Here is a 22,748-nt window from a genome sequence, read left to right as displayed (position 1 = left end):
GTGGAATGAAAGTACTTGTGAAACGTGACCTCTCCCGTTCATGTATGAGTAATGCCTATGCCTATGCCTAGGCTGTGCTTAGCTTAAGCGGCGTTTCGAGATTCCAGCCGACTGGTCACAATCGAGCGAGGAATGCGCTTTTCTATTAGCGATCATTATCATAAAAACATACTAATAGATAAATAGCTAGGTGGATATGCGTAGAGAAATGCCATTGGAGTCAAAGACCTACGAGAGATTCGCAAATTTGTGTAATTTAAAATTCGTAATCCTAGAAAGTTATGGATTCATATATTATCTCATTCAGAGAAAAAGATGTAGTGTAAAAGTGACAATTATAAATTTTATAGGAATGTACATTAGTCTGTTTAATTTACATTGACTCTATAAAATTTATATACATAGTTGTTACTTTTATAATTGCCGTCTTATGTTTTTTTTCTGAATGCAAATATTAGTCTAATTTAAGACGATAGTAATTCGAATATTATTATAGTTATTAACATTTTACAATAGGGTATCATTTATTTTTTATTATTTATTTTGCTATTACAGAAATTACGATTGTAAGAGAGCCTTTTAATATCCGTTTCTGTCCACTAATGTAGTTAACTTTAATATCAGTTCTCAACTAATTCTCTTTATCATTTTCTAGTTCTAATATAAGAATTAGAAAAAGACGAAGAGTAAATGGAATGAGAGATTGAAGTTGTGATCTACTTTAATGGAAATAAGACTACGAGTACATATATATATCTAAGAATAATTTATTTATAGATTTATTAAATTGACTTTTAATGAACGCATGTTTACTTTAATGAACATATAATTACGTGATATCTAAAATATCTGCGGTTTGGTTTCTTTCAGATCGGGAGAACGCGATAATATATCGAACCCACGTCGCGATCGAGCACAGGAAAGCGGGACGACCACGTGAGATCCGGTCTCTGGAGGACAGGAAAATATGAGCATTTCGTGAAGCCAGAAAAGCGGAGTTTTCATCATGGAAACCGAGGAACTTACTAGACTCGTCGACGAAATCTACAAGGTAAGTAACGAATCCTTTCGATCGAGTAGGGAAAACGGTCAATCGCACTTACTTTCAATTATTGGTCCGTTATGCTCGGATTGACAAAGAAAATGCAAATCTCAAGTTTCATCTATAGAAAGTAGTTGAAATAAATACAATTCTAGTCTACACGATTATCGTTGCAGAACGAAAATACGTTTATTCTTAGAGAAATTTATTACTGCGAATATTAAATCGATTAGTGATCAATCACTTAGCTTGAGTATTAAAACAAGAATGTTTTACCCCTAAAATAAATAATTAATCACTAACTAATTCAATATTTAACAATAATAAAGGACTAACTAAATGTAGAACATTGAACCTCGGTTAAATAAGTTTTCATAATGCGGCTTATAATATGGCTAACAAAAGAGATGTGATAGATACTAGACTTAATAATAAATAGATTCGTGAGCTGTGGTGTATAAAAAATGCTAGGTAAGCACACAACAACAAGTTTTATATTTTTAATATTCCATGTTCGAAACTGTCTATTAATAAACCTCGTGTTTGTGACATTTTCTATTTCATTAAGTTAATTAAATTAATTTAGTTTATCTTTATTTCTTTTGATGAAGAATGTATGTATTTATATAAGTCAAACGTATAATATTTAACTTAAACGCACACATTCTTCAATAAAAGAAATAAAAACAACTAATTTAATTTAATGTAATGAACAATCTCAGTATAAAAACTTTCATTCATTCTACATTGGAGGAACTCAGTTTTCCATAATTATAATCATAATCAGTAAAATGAATTAGTTTTTATAATTATAAAGTATACGTTTACCTTTTAGGGTTCTTTTTCTAAGAGTATATCCGTTGCACGAAAACGCGCGTAAATTTAAACGGTGACCGATTTTGCAATAATTTAACGATTTTATCAAAGCCTTGCGCAATAAATTCCCTCGAGATCCGCGTTTTTCGAAGCATCATTTAGGAGATTGGCTTCGTAATCAGGCTTCTAGGATGTCCAGCATAATTATCGCGGCACCCGGCTACGGTATGGAACACGACGACGCTTAGTTATGATCTCCCAGAGATCGCATCGAAATAACGAGGTAACCGCCGGTTAACCCCGTTATCGCGCGACCGAGAGTTTATGAGGTCCCGTCGCTGACAAGCGAGCCCCATGGCGCGAGTATATCACGCTGCGCGCAGTTATGTTTCAGCGGGGTTATTCAGCCAGGTGTACTTGGGAGGGGGACAGAGTGCGCACCCCTGTGGGTGGATATTAATTGGCTTCCGATCTACACGCATTTCCCCCTCACGCGTGCCATCGGTTTTCGTGTGTCGAGGGCACGCCGTTACAGAATGTCGTTCTCCATAACCGCACATTCCTTGGGGTTATAATATTATATACGTATAACATTGTAACATATATACGTGTAATTTTAGGTATATACATATATGTATATGTAACTAATTAATTTTGTAAAATCGATAATGAATAAATTAATTTACCACGGAACATATACATACACCCGCTTTAGGCATGTATAGTGGTTGTTACAAACTTGGAAAATAAAATGTAGAATCAAAATATCGCAATTTTTTAAGGATGTATTATTATATTTTCAAAATAATGAAAAATTACACGTTATTTTAGATCGCATTTAAAAAAAGAGAGAAAGAACAAATCTAATTTAGAATCTGTATCAAAACTTATTTCAATAAGAAGTGATTTTTTTTTATTTGTGTCTTAATGTGGAAATGTATTTATAAAATATGATAAAAAATTTAATTTTCTATATATTTAAAGTATTCAAGATGGTTTTTATAACGTTTTATTGCAATGTAAAAGTTATTTTGTAAATAAACAAAATTTATATTCGTTTTTGTATAGAATACATCTAATATCTGCATCGAAATGAAACTTTGCATAAATTATTGTGAATACAAAACTGATATAAAAAAACTGAGATTTTTGTCATTGTGGTTTAAATTTTAGAATAAAAATAATTAATAAAATAAAAATAAATTATATAAAAATAAAATGTACACAATTTTTACATGCATATAATTTATTTAAAATGCATATATGAATACAAAAGAATAAATATAAAAGTATATAGAAGTATAAAAATTTATTTGTAAAAAATAAATTTAATAGATCCTTAAACACGAAACACGATTCTCTTCAGGAATGAGCTCTTGACAAATTTTTAGTCAATATATTTTCAAAAATTAATGCAGTAGAAACACGTGCTTCAAGCAACTACTTAATATTAGTGTTTGATTGTTTCTTCTCCGCAATCTTTCTGTTTATAATTTCCTGCTTTTCCACCCTTCCGTAATCCCGCGAAAAAGTTCCGCTGGAAGATTCGCAGAAACTTTGTTTACGCACTTCTGTGAGCCCCTTGTATAAAAGTTTTCTATAGAATTTTTCGCGAATCTTCAGATCGATATCATTGGTTCGCGAAATCTTTCACTCCATTTCCGTGACATATCGACCCAACGTAATTCTCTCCCTTGTCGCTAGGCCCTAGGTAGGCAATACTTAAAAAGGAGGACACGTGTTAACGATCGGCCAGTCCACGTGGCTTAACGAGATCGTGCTCGTTATGCATGTTCATTAGAGCGTTCATTACGACCACTTGTCGCCCCCGGACAACCCCGGAGTCCTTAACGGCTGAGAGGATTAATTTTTAATATATATCTCTCTCTATATTCTTTTCTAGTTTCCCTCCACGAGGAAGCACCCGCGGTGAATTAATCTTTTTTTTCGTTTCTGCCGTCGGAGGAAAAAATTCATTAGCATGTCGCAATATGGCGCTATTCGGTGCAATAAGCGGCGCGCGCGATTCCTGATATCTGCGTTTCCTTTCCTCTTTTTTTCCCCTTTTTTTAATAAAGTGATTTGCGTCTCTCTTTCTCTCTTTCTGTCTGATTTACGACTGGTGAAGGAACGTTCCACGTTTAGAGAGAATTAAAACGCGATCGAAACGTGAAGTAAGATTTTTTATTGTAATGATAATCTAACATGTATTTTTTTATAATAGTTATAAGAAAGTTTTATTGTATTTTGTAACACACAAAGAGAGATTTCTTCTCTTTTTTCTCCTTATAATTATGTCGATATTACAAATTATATTATATTATTTTGTAAATTATAAAAAATATTAGAAGAAACATATATCAAGTCATTCTCTTAGACGATTATGAAAATGACTTTAATTTAAAGGAATTTACGGAGTATCGCGATTTATTATAATAAGAAATAGCCACAGTTTACCTCGGAACATGCATTAAACATTAACGTATAATCAGGGAGTGGATGCGTGATTTAAATATTTCTTTCATTAATCAAGGCGGCCTATGATGAGATTCATCGACCGTAACAATATTTAAAAAAAATGTCTTCCTTAAATTTGATTTATTTTAATATTGCTATAATTCCTGATTTACAGTGAATGCTTAGATGCCATAATTTTTTACTTACATAAATATTACAACAACGAGCACTGCATATAATTCGATGCGAATTGACATAAAGGAAATAAAAAAAGGGCAGAGAGAAATGGTCGATTGATCATCGAGAGCATCGTAAATTCTGCAATTGTGCGGTATTCATGTGGCGAACAAATCCGGCAATTTACTATAAAATTATTTGTGCTTTAACGTTTCGATCTCTCATCCCGAAAAAACGTCGAAATTTTACGACTGATTCGGGTAGTAAAGGGAAATCTGGCGTGATCGTTTTGATCGCTTTCAATATTATTTTATGTATCGTTCATATTTTTCATACATTATCAATAACGTGTTTGAATCGAACACTACATTGATAAAACACAATAAAAATACAATGAAAACTTTAAATAAAGAGGTATTCGGAGATCCTTGTTTATCATTTATCTTTAATTTTACTTTTTTATTTATTCAAATTAAATACTCATGTTTTTTTTATTTTTCAGCACGTATTTTTTCCATTAAAATATAAATGTTTATGTTTTTATAAATATGTACATGCATCTGTATGTAGAAAATTAAAAAGAAAATTTTAGAACGTTTAGAGAAAACAAATAAATACTCATCAAACTGGGTAAAAGAAATTGAATCGTTAAAATTTCTTTGTCATAGTAAACGATTTTCTGTTTTGATGATAATTTTGGCGCACAGATATAATTTGCTTACGTTTTTCTACATAGTCTACATTCCTTTTATATATATAAATTGATTCTTCTAATTATTTCATGCATAAAAGCATCAAAATAGTGAATGTTTTACAAAATATCTTTCATAATATATGGTATATTTCAGTATTATATGAAGATAAAAATATAATTTCGAGGCCTATACAAAATAGTTAGCCCCTTACTTTTTAAATTCACTTATTTTGAGAATTGTGTTCAATTGTGCTAGGTTTGTGCTACAATGTGCTCGAATATTAATACGAAAAATACGAAAAATACGTTAAAAAATTTTAAAAAACCATATTTTAGGCCAGCCCCCCACTTTGCGATTTTTTCAATTATTATTATAACAATATTATTGTTATATTATTGTTATTATCTTTTTTATTATAAATTATAAAATATTAAATAGCATAAATACGTTAAGTGAATTATTGTGATAGTATTTCTAGAAAATTTAAAATTTTAATTAATACCTACATCGCTTTTTTATCGCTGGTGATGGAATTGCATAAAAAGTTCGTAAAGAATAGTTATCAAAAAAGGAAAAAAAATGTGTCCAAAAAGAAAGTAACAATGTCCATTTTACAATAACTCATTTTTCTCACCTCTATAAAGTGTAAAAAGGGATATAAAAAGGAAACCTAGGTTAACTATTGTCAAGTTAGTTTGTCGACCTGTATCGATTAGACATTTTTTACCTACATTTATTAATCTGTGTGAACACATCTATCTTTTAAGTTCTAAATTACTTTTTTAACATACGATACGTATTTGACATCGTCATTCATCGATTTTTTCAACTCGTTGCTCACTCGATTTATCGAAAAAACTCGTGCAGAGGGGAAGAGGGTGGCTCGCCATTGGCGTACAATATTCTGGTGGAAATCAAACAAGGGGTGGACTGCATAAACGGACTGAACTCGTGGTGCATCTGTCTGCGCGGGCTGCGGAAATATCCAGAGTTATTACATGTCCGAATTGCAAGGTAAATATTTCGCTGGTCGCGGCGCGCTCTCGCTCGCATGGGTGTTTTGCATCGGACGCGAGATAAAACGCCTGCGTTGACGAAATCAGGATGTAAATATTGCAATAAAAACCGTGACGCTTCAAAACCGTGATGCACACGTGACGTGTCGGAATCGATCCCGGGAAACGTCGCGGCACTTCGGGTGGTACAACGGAACAACCGTTATCTGTCATACAAATGTCCCATTATTCGAACGTTCCATTCTCAACGTTACTTAACTGTTAATCAACAATTTTGCTGCGAACAATAGCCAATAACTATAAATCTCGAAGTCGCGATAAGCTCTATCACGTGAAATTTTGACAAGGTGGACTCGACAGAGTTTGCGTTACTTTCTTTCCTGATGAAAATTTTTTTGTAAAATTTTTCATACAATTTTTTAGAATTTTTAAATAAGAACTTCTGAATAATTTTATAATTTTTTATAAAACGGTTAGAGAAATTAGAGAAAAATGATAATTCTTGGCTTTAAAGAAGTTGAATATATGCGTACGTTACATATCTATACGCTTACTTTGAAATACTATCAACTTAACAATTAAATATAAACGTTAGTAATATTAATAGTAATTTAAATGGCTTCTTCAACAAAATATTTGGCGATTTTCCAAATTAGGACAAAAATACAAAAGTTTTTTAATATTGTTGAAAGCATCAGAATTTTAGGACGACAAAGTAACAATTCTGTTCTAAGATCTTTACTATTTTTCGTTTTGTAATTTTTAATGAGATCTTTTATAAAATCTGAAAATGTTTAATGTATTCTTTTCCAAAAATTAAAAAAAAATCTTAAAAATCATTCAATATTTCAGTATTCATAGGTATAAAAGATTCTAAAAAAAGCTGAAAACTTTCTCAGAATTTTTATAGTGTTCTAATTTGTACAAAAATTTTGAGAAAAAATTATCAGTGGTACTGGAGCTAAAAATGCTTGAGATTTTCATTAAACTTTCATCTGATGAAAGGCTGAAATTTCGTAAGGTCGAGTTTGTCGAATTAAAATTTGACGCGGTGTAGATGGAGTGTACTATGCAAATTGTTTGTCTCTCTTGAATCTCTCGAATCGCTCCTCATCCTCTTCACCGAGGCTTCGATTCAAGGATACTCTTGGCGGGGAAATATACCACTATTTTATGACGGATCAAGCTGAACGAAGATGAGAACGTGTAAAGAGAGAAGTAAAGAAAAGAAGTTTGTTGCTCGAGGACGAGAGAGAGGTAGTGAAAAAGAGAGGCAGGGAGAAAGAGAGGAAACTGAGAGAGGAGGAATGTAGATTCCATCCACCGCGCCCAGGTTGAGATGGTCGCTCATAAATATTCATACGGGATTCCTGAAGCCAGGAAAACATCCATTCCTGTAGAAGCGCACGTGTGCCCGCTCCTTCCCCTCGTGTGCATTCGGTAATTTTGCGGCTGGCCAATGGAAAAGCGCCGAGCAACGGCGGGGAAAAATGCTAGCATTACGATTTTTCCGCCGAGATCCTTCGCGGGGTCGCGCTTTGTGAAAACGTAAATTTCTCGACGGGAATTTTTAACGCGTTTAGGGGCCGTTTTTTTCTATCTCTCTCTTTCCCATCGCAACCTGAAAATACAATTTTGCTAAACGTGAGAAAAATCTCGTTTAACCATATATGGCTGAAAGTATTGAATTTTACTTGATTCCAGCTGCAACACATGCCTGCCTCGGCAATAGTATAGTAAAATATGAGTAAAACACTCCCAAATATTAATGTAAAAACCTATGTTCACAAAGGCTGTTTTATTCAGTACATGGTGTGTACTATCTAACGTATAAATACAGAATAGTTTTTATGATCACTCTATATAGTAAAATTTTATTGAAATTGGGAAACAAATCAGAAATAATTGAGTATTTAATTTTTATTTCTTGTATATTGGATTGATTTTACGTACACACAGCCAAGGTTGTACATGTGTGAGAGATATTGTTTTCTTTCAGAAGAATATTTGTCGTTTTACGTAAAATCGCAAACTCTGAAAATTTTAAAGACATGTCACGTGGAAGATATACAGTTAAATGCCTAGGGATCGCGCTTTGATGGTTGGCACGCGCGTAAAAAGATCACGGGTTCGTAATAACTTTACTGCATGGTGAAAACCGCGCAAACCGCGGAGGCGGTGAAAGCGAAAACGCGATAAATCTGACAACGATCGCCTGACGAAGTTTGCCCGGGACAGTAGTCGAGAAATTCTTTCCCGACAGTTAAAAAACATCCTGTTTACGGATGCGGCGGAATCTGTATCGTCTTTGGGAAAACGCCGCGGATTACGCGCAAATATGCTGCTTCGTTTGTGGAGAAAATTACGCTTAAACTCTGTGAGACCGTTAATAAATAATGTTTAAACGTGGCGGCATAATTCACGTCGATGAATTATTAATAATATTATGGAAATAATAGGGAAGTTAATTAAATATTAACATTCTGGGTTGTGTGATAATAAAGTCGTCATTATTGATTATTATTACTTCTATAAATGATTGATGTATGATATAATAAATTAATTATATTATATAATAATTTTATACGGTTCGTGTAAAAAGAAAGTATACACGTATCTTTACGTAAGTACAATGAACAAAATTTCTGGTTGAGGACAAACGAACCAGAAGATTCTGATCATATCAATCAGACTTATGATTATCTTAACTAGAATCACATAATAGATTCAACCTGAAAATTCTTGACTATTTTTAACCAGAATTTTAATTTATTTACAACCTAACTCTTTTTTATAGTGTATTACGTAAAATTATTTCATAATATTTCATAATATTTTTACACGAGAGCGATGAATCATTCCTTGAATCGATTCTACAAAATTCCACTCTGTATAACTGTAGCAACGGTTGGTGAAAGGAGGAATGGTGGATATCGGGATAATAAAACCTCACATCTCACAGTAGAAAAAGCATAATAATTGAGTATGAGAGTAACTGTTTATAGACGATCGAGGAAGGTTAATCGAGTAAACCAAAGTGACTGTGAGTGAATCAGAGAGTGAATTTTAAATTATTCATCCCGCTCTCTCTTTTTCATTTATCTGATCTTAAAGTCATTGTATTTAATTTGACATGAATCTCTTTGAGACTCCGGCTGTACGTATCGCTGTTATAAACAGATACCTGATACATTATAATTCTAAGTGTCTACACGGAAAGAATAATTTTGTTGAAGTTTCTAAAAATACAACTATTATAGATACACATTTGGAAATATAATAATTTCGTAAAATCATTAAAATATGTTATGTAAAGAATTTCAACATGAGTAGTGCTGCAAAAATTTTAGATTTAGCAAAATAAATTTTGTTGAAATTACTTTTAAGATTTTCTTGTTTTAAAATTTCTTCCATATAATTATATTCCATATAAATTTTAATATGTAATTGATGTAACAAGAATTAATCGAGAAAGATGAAGTACAGTTGAAACGTATTAATTTATATATGATGGAACAATAAATTCAATTCATTAAGAATTACAGTACCTTTAATTGCACGTTGTATAAGGTTTTTTGTTTTAGCAAAAAATATTCTTTTTGTATTAATTGACTTTACATGTATGTTTAGCTTTTCGCATAATGGATAACACATTCGTCGTACAAAAATGAAATTATATATTTAAACGTGTAGTATATTGTGATTTTTACACGGGAAACTAAATCATACACATATATATGAATTACACATCACTTACTATGTACTTGGACTTGTAGTGCAGTTAGTGAATAAGCGAGGTATTTTCTATAGGAATGGGTCGCGTAATTATGACCGATTGGCTAGCATCTTGCAATCTGATGCTCGCGTTTACGGCTTTTCCGTGATAATGACATATAGAAAGTTAATAATTAAAGACGTCCGCTGCTGCTTTCACATGGCAGCATTACCTCCCCATCTCTCTCCGCGGCGCGTCCGAGGTCGCGGTTTGTAATCGCGCATAAAGCTGTAACGAGATCGTTCACCCCGCAACAAATCGGACGTAACCGACTTCGCTCTCGCGATGGCTAACACCAGTTTCCAATCTGGCGATATTGCTCCTCGGCCGGTCGTGTTTCTCTCGTTTCAGTGCGCTGACCAGGCATTCCGATTGATTTCCCAAGTTCTGAAACATTTCGAATGGTCTTAAAAGCAGCGTTTACATGCTTGAATTCTCGCATTCATGGATTCTCGAATCTTTGAAACTTGGAATCTCAGTTTATCGAAAATTCCAATGCTTATTGTAGATTTTTAGAGCCTAGGCTGGAGATTATTAAGACTTCTCGAAGTTATCAACGTTCCCCTCAATGATCTTGAAAATTATCAACTATTTCTAAAATAAGATGGACTCTTATTAAGTTTTACTCAGAATTTTCTGAAAAATTAATTTTAATATTGTATAAGTATTCACTTATTGCAAAAGAAAGACGTCATTAGAAGTTTTAAGATATTTCAAGCGGTTGTAAAATAATCTTTGTTCGCCTCAAGTTTTAAATCATTTCATTACATCTCTTAAATATAATTCGTAAATATAATGAAAGTTTACAATTTTCATCAATTTGTAAGGGTGCTTTAAACTTATAACTAAGGCTGTATTAAAGCTGCATTAAATCTTTAAGGTATTTTTATATATATATATATTATATAAAACTTTTGTGTGATTTTTAACATTCTGAGATTTTATAAAATTAAACAATATATAAATCTTAGTGAAGTTAGATTAATCATCTGAAAGTGCATGTTTAAAATTGCTTTGCACCATATGGTATAAGAAATGGTAGGATCCTGTTACACTGTAGAAAGTACGGCCCTGGATCGGGCCCCGTTTAATCGCAGCTCACCACGAGAAGTAGCCGATCTCCTCTAGAGTGGCCGAGCGAAAGCGACTTTCTCGTCGTTCAGCGCGATCTTTCGCATTCCGCTCTTTACAATTCCGTATCGTTTCTCGCCAAGTCAATAGTTTCTTTTGTAAATGTTCAATGTTGTATCGTGGAAAATGCGATCGTCCAAAATTTCACATTTACACATATTAATTAAAAGTGCACGATGTGTATATAATAGTGGTTAAAATAATTAATTCACTTCAACTTTGTTGAATAATAAATAATTAATAATTTATTGATATTCTTTTTCGGAAGAGTATAAATAAAATTACCGAAAAAGTAAGAAAATTAGTTTTTTCTTACAACTTTGGTTCTAACAGTTATATTCCGAGATACAGAAATACTCGTCGCAAAAAACGAATGAGTTGATTAAGAATTTGGTAAATAAGATTGGGACTCGTGATGAGAATCGGGCTTGCGAGACTCGAATATCTCGTTTCGTCGTAATGGTCTTATCCCGCGATAAGGGGGAACTCGATTGCACTTATTTTGTCGGGAAAGCACGTGGTCTTCCAGGTAGTTTCCGCGAAGCCGCTGGAAACCAGTTGGTCGACTGACCCACCTGGGACCACCTACGACCTTCTGCAACGCAATGGCGTATGCCGCGCGGTTGAGCCTTCGCGCTGCAGTTGCACAACCGGTCCCGGTGCAACGCGGCATGAGCACCGCGAGCGGGAAATTACCGTGCTCCTTTCTATTTGCTCTTGGTACACTAGCGAGCCACGGGATCTCGGAACCCTCGGGTATCCGGATCCTCAGGATTTTTAGATCACTTTCTGAACGTGCAATTTCGAAGATCCATTTTTACGATCGCGTTACTCTCAAATCCGAATAAGTGAACACTCTAGAGTTTCATTGTCCGTCGAAACCGTTCGGTTCTTCAATTTTACCTGAATCCACCATTCAATATTAATAATCTTATCTTAGATCCCCCATACAGCACACGTTTTATCCATTCTAGGATATCCCTAGAACTCCTTAAGAACATTTGTAGAGGAGACATTCTTCGGACGTTTCTTGGAGGTTTGTGTTATATGTGACATTTCCCTTCGTATCATTCTCGAAATTTAAATTTTTGCGATTATTCTTGGAGTTGTAAATAGGTTTCGCAAGTCTTTACCCTCGCTGCGAGCAACTTGCACTTTGGATTTTGAATTTTTATAGCTGTGGACGCACAAACTTGAACGCTCGAAACTTCGGCGTATACGTAAACTTTTTGATACTTGTAAAGTTCGGTCGTGGTAGAGTCGTTCCCAGGTCGTTAAATTCATAGGTACTGTAATCTCGACTCGTTAGAGATGCTTCGGGCGGTTGGATGATGCAATTTTCAGGTTATCTCATTGGAAAACCGGGCACGTCGCTGCCGATGCATGCATTTATCTCCGTGAATTTCTGGGTTGCGCGCTATTTATTTATTAAAAATTTCATTTCGATCGCGTACGTGCTTGCGCATCCTTTACAGGAGATAAATAAATGAGCGCTACAGTTTCGACGAGAGGAGTTAGGAAGAGCAAGAGGAGGGAATGACGGGAAGTAAGATCTCTCCGGGAAACTCAATTTTCCCTGATCTTCGAGCAAGGCTTTCCTTCGGAGCTTTCCTGCTGCTCGCGTAAATCTCCACGGACTTTTTTTGAGAAGGACTTCCTGTTTCTTTTCTCTGTTTCTTCCATCCATTGTCGGAAACGAAGAGGGCAACTTCGCCGGGGGAACTTTCCGCTCGATTCGCTCCAAGTGGCCCGTTCGGAGTTTTCCGCTTTAGCCGAATGAATTTTCGCCGCGTCGATCTCTGTTCGTGTAAACGCGCGTGAAAATTCAAAGTTTTGAAATCAAAGTTTTCGAGACTACGATGTATTCCTGAGAGACTCTTAAGGAGCTTCCATTCTTAAAAAGCTAATAACGAAGAAATTTCTTTTCGCATCCATTCACCACGGCAAGGCGGCTTACGCCGGATTCGCGAGAGTCTCACCGAGCGAACTTCTTTTTCTTCTACAAATATATAATCCGTATTTTTCGAAGAGTCTCGTCGCGTCGGCAAAAAAATTCGTCGTTTCGTTAGTTACGGTAGCTAACGCGATTTTACTCACGGAAGAGCCAATTAATGATAATTACGCGTTATCGCTCTCGTCCGGATTATTCGTGCACGCCGTTCAGTTAACTTTACGTATTGACGCTCACCCGGAGAGTCCCCGGGCTTAATTAGGACCAAAACTCATTAAAGCCCGCGAATGTCTCTAATTTGTCAGGGCCCCGTCGGGGAGACGGAGATTCAGGGAATGCCGAGGAGAGCTTTCGTTTCGTCCCGCAACGAAACGATTAAATGGCGTCGTCTGTCGGTAACGTATGTGCAATTATAAAGGCGCTGCTTGCGGATGACGTTCTTAATGAGTAATTAAGGACTCGTGGCGGACGTGAATGCGTAAGGATTACATCTGTTTTAGGGTAGGGTTCCATTCTAGAGAAAGTTTCATTTTGGTTTGATTGATGTCCTCGCGACAAGAGACTTTAGCAAAATTCAATTTTGCCGAAAATATCAACCGCATTTATAAGAAAATTTTCCAGAAGAAGGAAGCAGAAATATGCAAGTTCCGTTAAGCATTAAAACTTTGATTTTGTAAAACTTATTATTAACAAAACGTGATCTAGACATTCTTAATGGTTGATGAAAAAAAATATATACAAAGAAAAATTTTCTTTAGCCATATGCTCGAAAAATATTTTATTTACTTGTTTTACTAATAACAAGTTGATCTACTACACCCTACTATATTTATCTCTACAGATTCTATCCTTGTTAAAATAGTGTTATTTATACTCGAATAAGCAATATTATATCATTCTGTTAACAGAATATCTTCTAATTGTTTAAAAGATGTCGAAGAAGGAAATCTGTTTCTCATTTTGTTTTTCAAAAATATTCAAATTAGGCGATTGCGTTGGTAAAAATGTTGAAGTTTTGGAAACTAGAAGGTATTTTTTAAAAATAAAGTGAAAAAAATTTTTTTTACAATATCACTTATGTAAGCAATTGACAGATATTCTACTAAAAAGGCGATACGACATTCCATTGAAAGGCGACGAGTGACTATTCCAGCAAGGATAGAATATGTATTAAAAGCAACTTTTATTAATAGAATAAGTAATAGAACAAATAATGTATTTCTAAGGTGCTTGTAATATTTTATCTATTCTCCGTATATATAATATTAAGTAATATAACAAAAATAGAATATTATACATATCGCTCCCTTTAAAAGTGATACAACTAACAAAATTAACAAAAGAGAAAACTATTTTTCCACTTGAAAGTTATTAACTAACCAAATAATATTTGAAAAATAAATATCCTTAACAAAATTTTTATTACTTTTATTTCGCAATTCTTAAAAATTCATTCTTTTTGTGTTGTGCCGATTTTAACAATTTTTTCTTTATAAAGATTTATTTTACTTTTTACGATTATAGTAATCTTTACTTAACTTATTTATGATAATAATTAAAAAAATCACGTAGTTAGAGTTGTGAAACTTTTGAAGACATATAAACTACTTATTACGTATATTTTTACATAAATTAGCTTCAGATGAGAACTCGACGTGTACCAGATATTTTATACGCTGCCTTTGCATCGAGAAAAGAAAGAATAATTCGCGACGACGTTGATTCGAAACGAGCGCATTGACCTTCGTTGCACCTCGGCCGTACTTACGCACACACGGAATTCTGTTTGCATAAGATTGCGAAACGGTGCTTACGTGCAATCGCGTGCGCCAAAAATTCGACCGGTTTGACATGTCGGTTTTCTTTGGTACTAACGGTATATCGGCAGCTATCGCTTCCACCTCCTACAGGTCGTTCCAGGTGAATACACGCGGCTTCCTTCTTTTTTCTCTTTCGATCTCTTTCCTTTATCTGTCTTCCAGTTTTCTTTTATTAGAAACTGCTTGACATACAATTTTTCTTCCCACGTAAACTATATTTAATCAACTAATTATATTGATCTATAAGCCTCGTAACCCGATTTTTACCCCCCTAATTTCCTTCCTTTTTCTGTACACGCAATTATAAATATAAATGATACCTGCCTACATACGGGGTGCGGCACGAGTTCTGGAATTTATAATTATCACGCGTGCTGTGAAAAAAAAGGACATTTTATATCGAGATGCAGAACATGTTTCCGTTCTATTTAATGAACTGCCAGTTCAAGCATGTACTCGTGATATACGAAAAGAACAATTTTGTCAAAGTATTTAAAAATTTAACTATATTGAAAAAAGTGTTCTTAATAAAACTAAAAAAAAACTAAATAAGATAAAAAGAGTAATAAGAATGTCACTTTAATAAGAAATAAAATTTAATATTATAATACTTAAATAGATGTTCTTCTCGTCGCGGTTTTATTAAAATGCCATTCTTATTGAGCCTTTTTGTTAGTTTAATTGGAACATTTTTCTCAGAGCAAATACAGATCTGAAAACAATTTTATTAGGTCATGAAAATAATTACATAGGAATCTTAAGTATGCTGCACAAGGCTGCAATGTTTTGACATTCTAGCAACCAGTTTGCGCTAGAGACCTTCTAATCAGAGTCGTAAAATAATGTCATTAGTGGTGCTACCTTTTAGCAAATAGTTATAATACGATGGTATATCATTACTACCGTCATTTTTACTAAAGTATTTAAAAAGTATTTAAAATGTAGCTAGATATAGATCCGAAAATAATTTTATTGGATCATTTAAATAATTACGTAATAATCTCAAGTGAGATGAACATATGCTGCAAAAAAATCTGGTATTCCAATAAACTATTACAGTTTGAGCATGCTTCATAATTATTTTAGATTGGTATTCAACTAAATTTTTAAATACTTCAGGAAACCGTCCATTTCGTGTAGACTAACACGAGTATTAGGTTGAGCTTGTCTTGGGGCTCACAAATAATTATTTAAAAAAAAATTGACTAGAAAGTCGAAGATTTATCCTGCAAGCAATTTTCCTGATCTCTCATACAAAACGCGAGGTATCCATTATCGTTAAGTTTACGAAACGTGTGTCGGATGCATCGTCACGGAACCACAATGTCTTGGCTTACGGCTCTTGCGGCCATTATATGATAACACCGGGAACAGGAGAGCTCCCTATTATGTCGCGAGCGAATCGCTGTGGTTGGAAGGCGCTTTGACCATTTTCACTCTTCTGGCCAAAAGCTGGCTGTGTTTTTGTACGTTCAACGTTCTAAGGCAACGTTATTTTCTCTTTCTCTCTCTCTTTCGCTGCTGCGGTTAGGCTCTTTCCCTTGTTTAACGGTAACCGCGGTGAATTACGACCGCAGGATTCGCTCCTTCGAGAGGATCCTCGTGCGAGACTATCCATCGGCAAATCCATGCTCAGGAGGTCACCGGGTCGTCCAGCGAATCCACCTTGATCGCTGTCTCTCTTTCTCTCTTTCTCTCTCTCTCTCTCTCTCTATCTCTCTCTATCTCTCTCTCTTGGTTGTCTAAATGACGTGATGGAAATAAATGGTTATTAAACTGCGGTAATTGATTATTCCCGAGCAATTGATTAACCGCAGTCGAACACTGGAAAAGGGTCTCTGTACTACCAAATATATTTTATTTAGAATGTTGCAATATTGATGCAATATTTAGTGATTACCCTATAAGCACAATAGGAATATAATAATCTTAGAGTATAATATAAATATATTTACCCTTTTTAGTATTCATATAATATTCTAAAAATGTTATTTTATAGAATATTATTAAATATATCAAATATTTGTTATGTCCTCAATCATGTACCGCGGACGGATTCTTTAAACAAGAAATTGATCTTCTTTATTAGCAACAATTAATTTTCTACAAAAAACTACTTGTAAAAAATGAATTGAATAAACTATTGGTTAAATCGAAGTTCATTAATTTCAGCAAAATTGAGAATATATTTCAGAAATATACACTTTAAAAATATATTTTATAAAATGTAATAATAATAACTAATCGATAATGCTAATTTATAAATTTTAAACAATTTTTAGTGCGAGAAATAACTTTTATTCTAACCAAAAATTTTGATTAAAAAAAGAATAACAAAATTTTTAATTTACTTAACTTACAAAAACTCGCTTATTTTCTAAAATAAAACAATTTTATTTTAGTCGAAATTTTTTTAGTATAATCAAATTTTAATTAAAAAAGCAAGAATTTTTTTCGTAAGTCATAACAAAATATTTCTCTCAATGTACATCTTGTGAACCCGGAAAATAGGTTTTAGTTGAATAAGTATAGGAGTGGCCATCGAGCAAGACGGAGAATCCGCACCGTACGCGGATGTTCGAGCGCGGCCACATACACGCGAAATTCATGCAACGCTATCCCGTTAGTCGACATTCATCGGCTTGGACTTCATCTCCGGCTTCCCTGCGCTCTTCTCTCTTTCTCTCTCTCTCACACACTCTCTTTTCTCTTTCCTGTTCTCTTCCAAGTGGCTGTCTGCCAATAAAAGATGTTAGAGGGGGACCGCGTCCATTTCGCTCGCAGTGCCCAGTTATGCGGAGTGTAACGGAATCGGCCGACTAAATTTACCGCGGCCTTATCGATCACGGGGCTCGGACTTTCGGTCCCCGTCGGCCGGCGACGACACTTTTTACTTTGCCGTAAATCCCGAAAAAGCAGATCGAGCCGTCGCGATTTATGGTGGTACACTTGGAGTTATAAGCCGCGTTAGACCGGGAATTTTCGCGCTAAAATAATGAATGGCGATTGCCATAAATATCGGAAGTGGAATAAATGACGTAAAAGCGCGGCCGACGTGAATGGCGAATGAACGGTGAAAAATAAAGTAAATAGCGTGAACGATATGCGTAAATAACGAGTAAAACGGTAATAATAATAAGGCAAACAATTTAATGAAGTGACAAAAAATGAAGATAAAAAATCTTTTACTATACTAGAAAAGAAAAGTCAACACGGTTGACAATAAAGTCTGTGAAGCTGGCATTCTAAATATGAATTTTAAATTAACAAAATCTATATTGCATTTGATTGTTTACAATTTGCTCTTAAATAGTAATTTGTTATTTACCCTAAAAATATTGATATATAAATAAATTGAATTTTTAATTGAAAGCTTTAATTGAAGCATTCCTATGTATTATGTTTTTTAAATATACATGATTCGATTGTCCACAATTTGTTCGCCTTTGTGCATAAATAATCATTTTTACCTTTGACAATATGTGTAAGAATTCCTGTATGACTTCACAACGTGTGGGAATTTGGGAAAGAGTACCGAGGAAAATTACGGCGGATTCCAGCGTTTATCCGCATTACGTAACACATCGTCGAGTCGCGGCACGCGTCTTAATGGGCCTTACCAATCTCCATAAGTACGTGCCTACGTACTCTACGCGCGCACACAGCTCTGATATTCATCTCATGGCACGCGGGGAGGAGCGGTCGATTTCCTATCGTTCGTTCACCCTATCTAAACATTCTTTCACGGCGATTTTGCCTCGTGGCTTTCCGACGTTGATCCGTTGAAGTTACATAAGAAAGTAGCCGGCATTGTCCAACGTACGTGCTGCGGAAATGTCAGAAGTCTTTTCAAACTTGTGACATTTCAGCTTGTATTAAATACAATTTCATCATCGTTAAACCTTTGAGTAATGTTATCGTTATTTTTGCATTATTACACAAAAAGAAAAAGAGATTTTGGGCTGTAGTTCTAATCTAAATTTGATTATTTTAGTTTAATTAAATGTAGGAAAATTCTTGTCATTCACATAACAAGATATTCATACTAAACATTTCTATCAGTACACAGCTATTAAATATTGAATGAAATAATTTCGATCAAATGTTCGATTAATAACCTTTGCAAAAATAATTTTAGGTTTCTATATATTGAATAATCATTTTTTTTGAACGATATTGGTATAATTATATTATTATATTTGATATATTTATATTAAATTTTTAGAAAAGTAAAATTAATTTGGTTATTTCATATTAAAACATTTAATTGAATTTGTTTCACTCAACATTTCATAGGAATTTTATCAAATTCTTTTTTCAGTGTATTATCTAAGTATTTCAATAAAGTATGTGTAATTAAACTGGGCGTTGAATATGAATTGAAGCATGTTGATCAGCAAATTAATCGCGAACCGCTAAAAAACCGCGGGTCGCAGTTCGAAGAATACCGTTGCTTTCGAGCAACAATTCGCGGATTTTCGAGCGGTAGGAAATGCAGGAGATAATTGGCGCGCTATCGAATCGACGACGGGCGTTGTTACCTTCCGACGCACCTGACGCGACGGTTCTCCGTCCCTTGCTCCGCGGCGCCCCATCGAGACTCGAGAGCCGGGGGCAACATGAAGGTCGGGGTTGAGCCGAGTTTAATTTAGCCGTCACGCTCTTACTCTGGATCGATACATCGTAACCGCATCAGCGGAGTTACGCCTCGTGAGTGCCACCTTAAGTTCGACGGCGACGCTGCTGCCGAAAGGAAAGGAAACCCCAAACCAGATTCCGCTTCCGGAACGACGCCCGGCGACGCCGCGCCGGTACGGAAACTGCCTCGGGGGATTGACGGACCGGTCCCTTGGGCATTCTTGTGCGTTTTAGGAAAACATTGATCTTAACTCCAAGTTTACTTAACCGAGATTTTCGGATTTATGTTCTCAGGACGTTACGTATAGAACTGGCAACGTTCAAGAATTCGGAGATTTGTGGATATTTAATATTTCTAATTAATACCTATACATTTAATATCTGCTTTTCTTCTAATCCTTCGGAGCTGACGGTGGATATATTGAACCCATTCAATTATATAAATTTCTTTGTCAAAGATGTCAATTCAATTTTCTTTATGTTATAAAGAATTATTCTTATTGAAATATACTTAATATTCATTCTTTTTTGTATAAATTATGTCATATTGATTTTTTAAAATTTATGTTTTTTAATATAATTTTATATAACATATATGGATCTTATAGTTAATAAGTGTGTTTCAAATTTTGGAATCAGTTTCGGAGAGCTAATTTAAAATGTTTCTTAATCAAAATTTTTAGGTACTTTTGCAAAAAAAAAACATTGATTATAATTCGACATATATATACTTAATTAATATTAATTACGACTTGAATAATCTTTTATTCTGAAACCATGTACTTCGATCCTTGATTCTCCGAATCATTACATTCTGCATCCCGACAGCTAAGTTTCACAAACCTGTAACGGTTCAAGTTTGATAGCCAATTTATACTATCGGTCGTCTACTAAATACATTTCTGCATTTACTATCGTAACAAAGTCTGTTATATATATAACTCCTTGGTTGATAAAGTTGAGCATATAAATTCTAACTGCATTTTCCGCTATTGATTTACGTTACTATCTATCGACAAATAATTCATGCATTTCCTTACACAACGCAATATTCATATCGTTAAAAGCGTTTGTCGGAGCATTTCTATCGCAGAGTATTGACTACGTTCAGCAAACAAAGCAGCTCAGTGAGTACTCAGTGATCTTTTATGATTGATTTTTGCTTTTAATTCTAACACGTGTAGGAATCAATGACTAATAAAGAATCACTGATTGCTCACTGAGCTGTTTTTTCTGCTAAACGCAATGACGAGAGCATCAAGATAGAGGACACGTGATAACAGCTTATCAAATTGCTTTAAAATACACATGAGATAGTCGGTTTAATAATTTATTTATCTTATAATATTTTAAGTTTTTCGTGAAAGATTACGCACTACAACACTAAAAAGAAACTTTGTTTTGTTGTAACAACAAAAATTTGATTAAAGTGTATTGAAAAAAATTGTAATTTTGTGTAAATTAAATTATTTAGTTTAGAATTTTAATAAAATTATTATTTTCTGAAACGCGCGATTGTTTTCTATTGGCAATTATTGGCTTGCGCAATCCATTAACTCTCGATTAACATATTGAAAACCTATCGAGGCAGCCGAAGCAAGTATCTCACAAACGATTCATTTACATGAAATGGAAGTTAAAGCGAAACAGGGATCAAGAGTTGTAAACTTGAGATACTTTGTGTTTATGTGATGTTAAATAAAAGTAAAAGTCTCTAGGGAAAATCTAGAGGCAACAATAGAAAACTGAAGGATTTTAGAATTAGATTTATTTTTTATAATTAATTAGTTATAAGCAAATAACTTATGTGATAAAAGATCAAATTTTTACTTTCAAGTTTCGATTGTTTCAGCTCAATTCAGTGTAGTTTACGAAAGATGATTTTTTTCTTGTTTTTATAGAATATCTTGGATAAGTTCAATCCTGGTGCAAGGCAGCTGATCAACGCAGGCAAGGCGTACCTGAAGGCTCTTCACGGTAAGTGAATTAAATGGAGTATGCCCGAGCGCTTCGAAAGGAAAGACAGAAATAGACGGGTTTGGCTCGCGGGTAGAAAGAAGACCAGTGCATAAAGAACAGTTGGAGGGGAAGGGCAAGAACTTTGTGTTAGTCCCTTGGGTCCTGTTGCAGGATCGAATTGCCAGTTCGTTAGCATTGTGAGCTTTTGCTCTGCCTTTTCCGTTTTTTTTTTTTCATTTCGTAGCGCTCTGATTAATTTATTTTATTATATATAAGAACGTAGACGGGTTAATGTTTAGGGTTTCATACGCTGTTACTTAATCGCGGCGCAATTAATAATATCAAACACTTTTTCAATCGGCGATATTAAATATCTGAAATGTTACAGTTAATATCAGTTTTAAACATTTCACATATATTGTGTATAGTAATCAGATTTAGCTCTTTAATTTTTTAATCTAGAATTTAAATTTTAAATATTAGCAAAATACTAAGAATACTCAGAACTTTTAAAACTCAAAATAAGTAATTAATCATTAATTGATATAATACTTAATTCTCTAAAGGTTGTATATATTTTGATGTCAATTTCAGGGGATATTTCGCATTGTATCTCTAACCGCGCGTTTCGTGCTGACTCTATACGTGTTTATTTCTTCCTTTCACACCTTCGCGGCCTTTCGTGGCCGGGTCAGATCAATCACCTTTGGGGATTAACCCGTTGACCCTGAAACGGACGGCTCGCGTGCCGCTGTCATGTAGGTCGCCTGTGAGATATCGTCCTCGATGCTCTCGGGGATAGAAAGGGAATAATTCGATAGAAATATCTTCACGTATCTTCACGTATCTTCGCGTTTTTTATGTCTCTTTGGGCACGATCTTACCATTATCTTTTGCACAGGAAAATGATTTTATCAGCAATTCAATTAACTGTGGTGACAGTAAAAACGTATTTCATAGTAATTAGCTTCTTTCATTATCATTTATAAAGTTAAATTGGAAAATGAAAATTATTATATGATTTTAATTGAAAATTTTATCAAATTTATGTTATTTTGTATAAAAAATTTAATTTAGTTGAATAAAAAGATATTTCAAGATATGTAATTATTCTTGAAATTATTTAAGAAATAAATTATTATTAAGATTGATAAGAATTTGAAAAATTATTAAAAATTAAAGAATGTCATTGATAATTACTTTACGAACTATTAATATTCTCATTGTTTTACGATTGTTAAACAATAAGGATCACTTTTTAACCGTAAATA

General features: G+C 34.1%; 1 protein-coding gene across 1 annotated transcript in view; it reads left to right on the top strand.

Moving 5' to 3' along the window:
• The first annotated feature begins 1,000 nt into the window (after positions 1–1,000).
• Positions 1,001–22,748, top strand: part of IRSp53 (Insulin receptor substrate 53 kDa) — an 84,844-nt gene continuing 63,096 nt past the window's right edge. Inside the window, exons 1-2 of the mRNA XM_018544476.1 lie at positions 1,001–1,051; positions 21,420–21,495. Coding sequence (XP_018399978.1) covers positions 1,007–1,051; positions 21,420–21,495 — 121 coding nt within the window. The 5' untranslated portion in view covers positions 1,001–1,006. The remainder of the gene's footprint in view (positions 1,052–21,419; positions 21,496–22,748) is intronic.

The sequence above is a fragment of the Cyphomyrmex costatus genome, unplaced genomic scaffold (assembly GCF_001594065.2).
Source record: "Cyphomyrmex costatus isolate MS0001 unplaced genomic scaffold, Ccosl1.0 scaffold441, whole genome shotgun sequence".
Taxonomy (NCBI): Eukaryota; Metazoa; Arthropoda; class Insecta; order Hymenoptera; family Formicidae; genus Cyphomyrmex; species Cyphomyrmex costatus.
The sequence above is the reverse complement of the archived record's forward strand: the minus strand, read 5'-3'. Positions and strand labels throughout refer to the sequence as shown.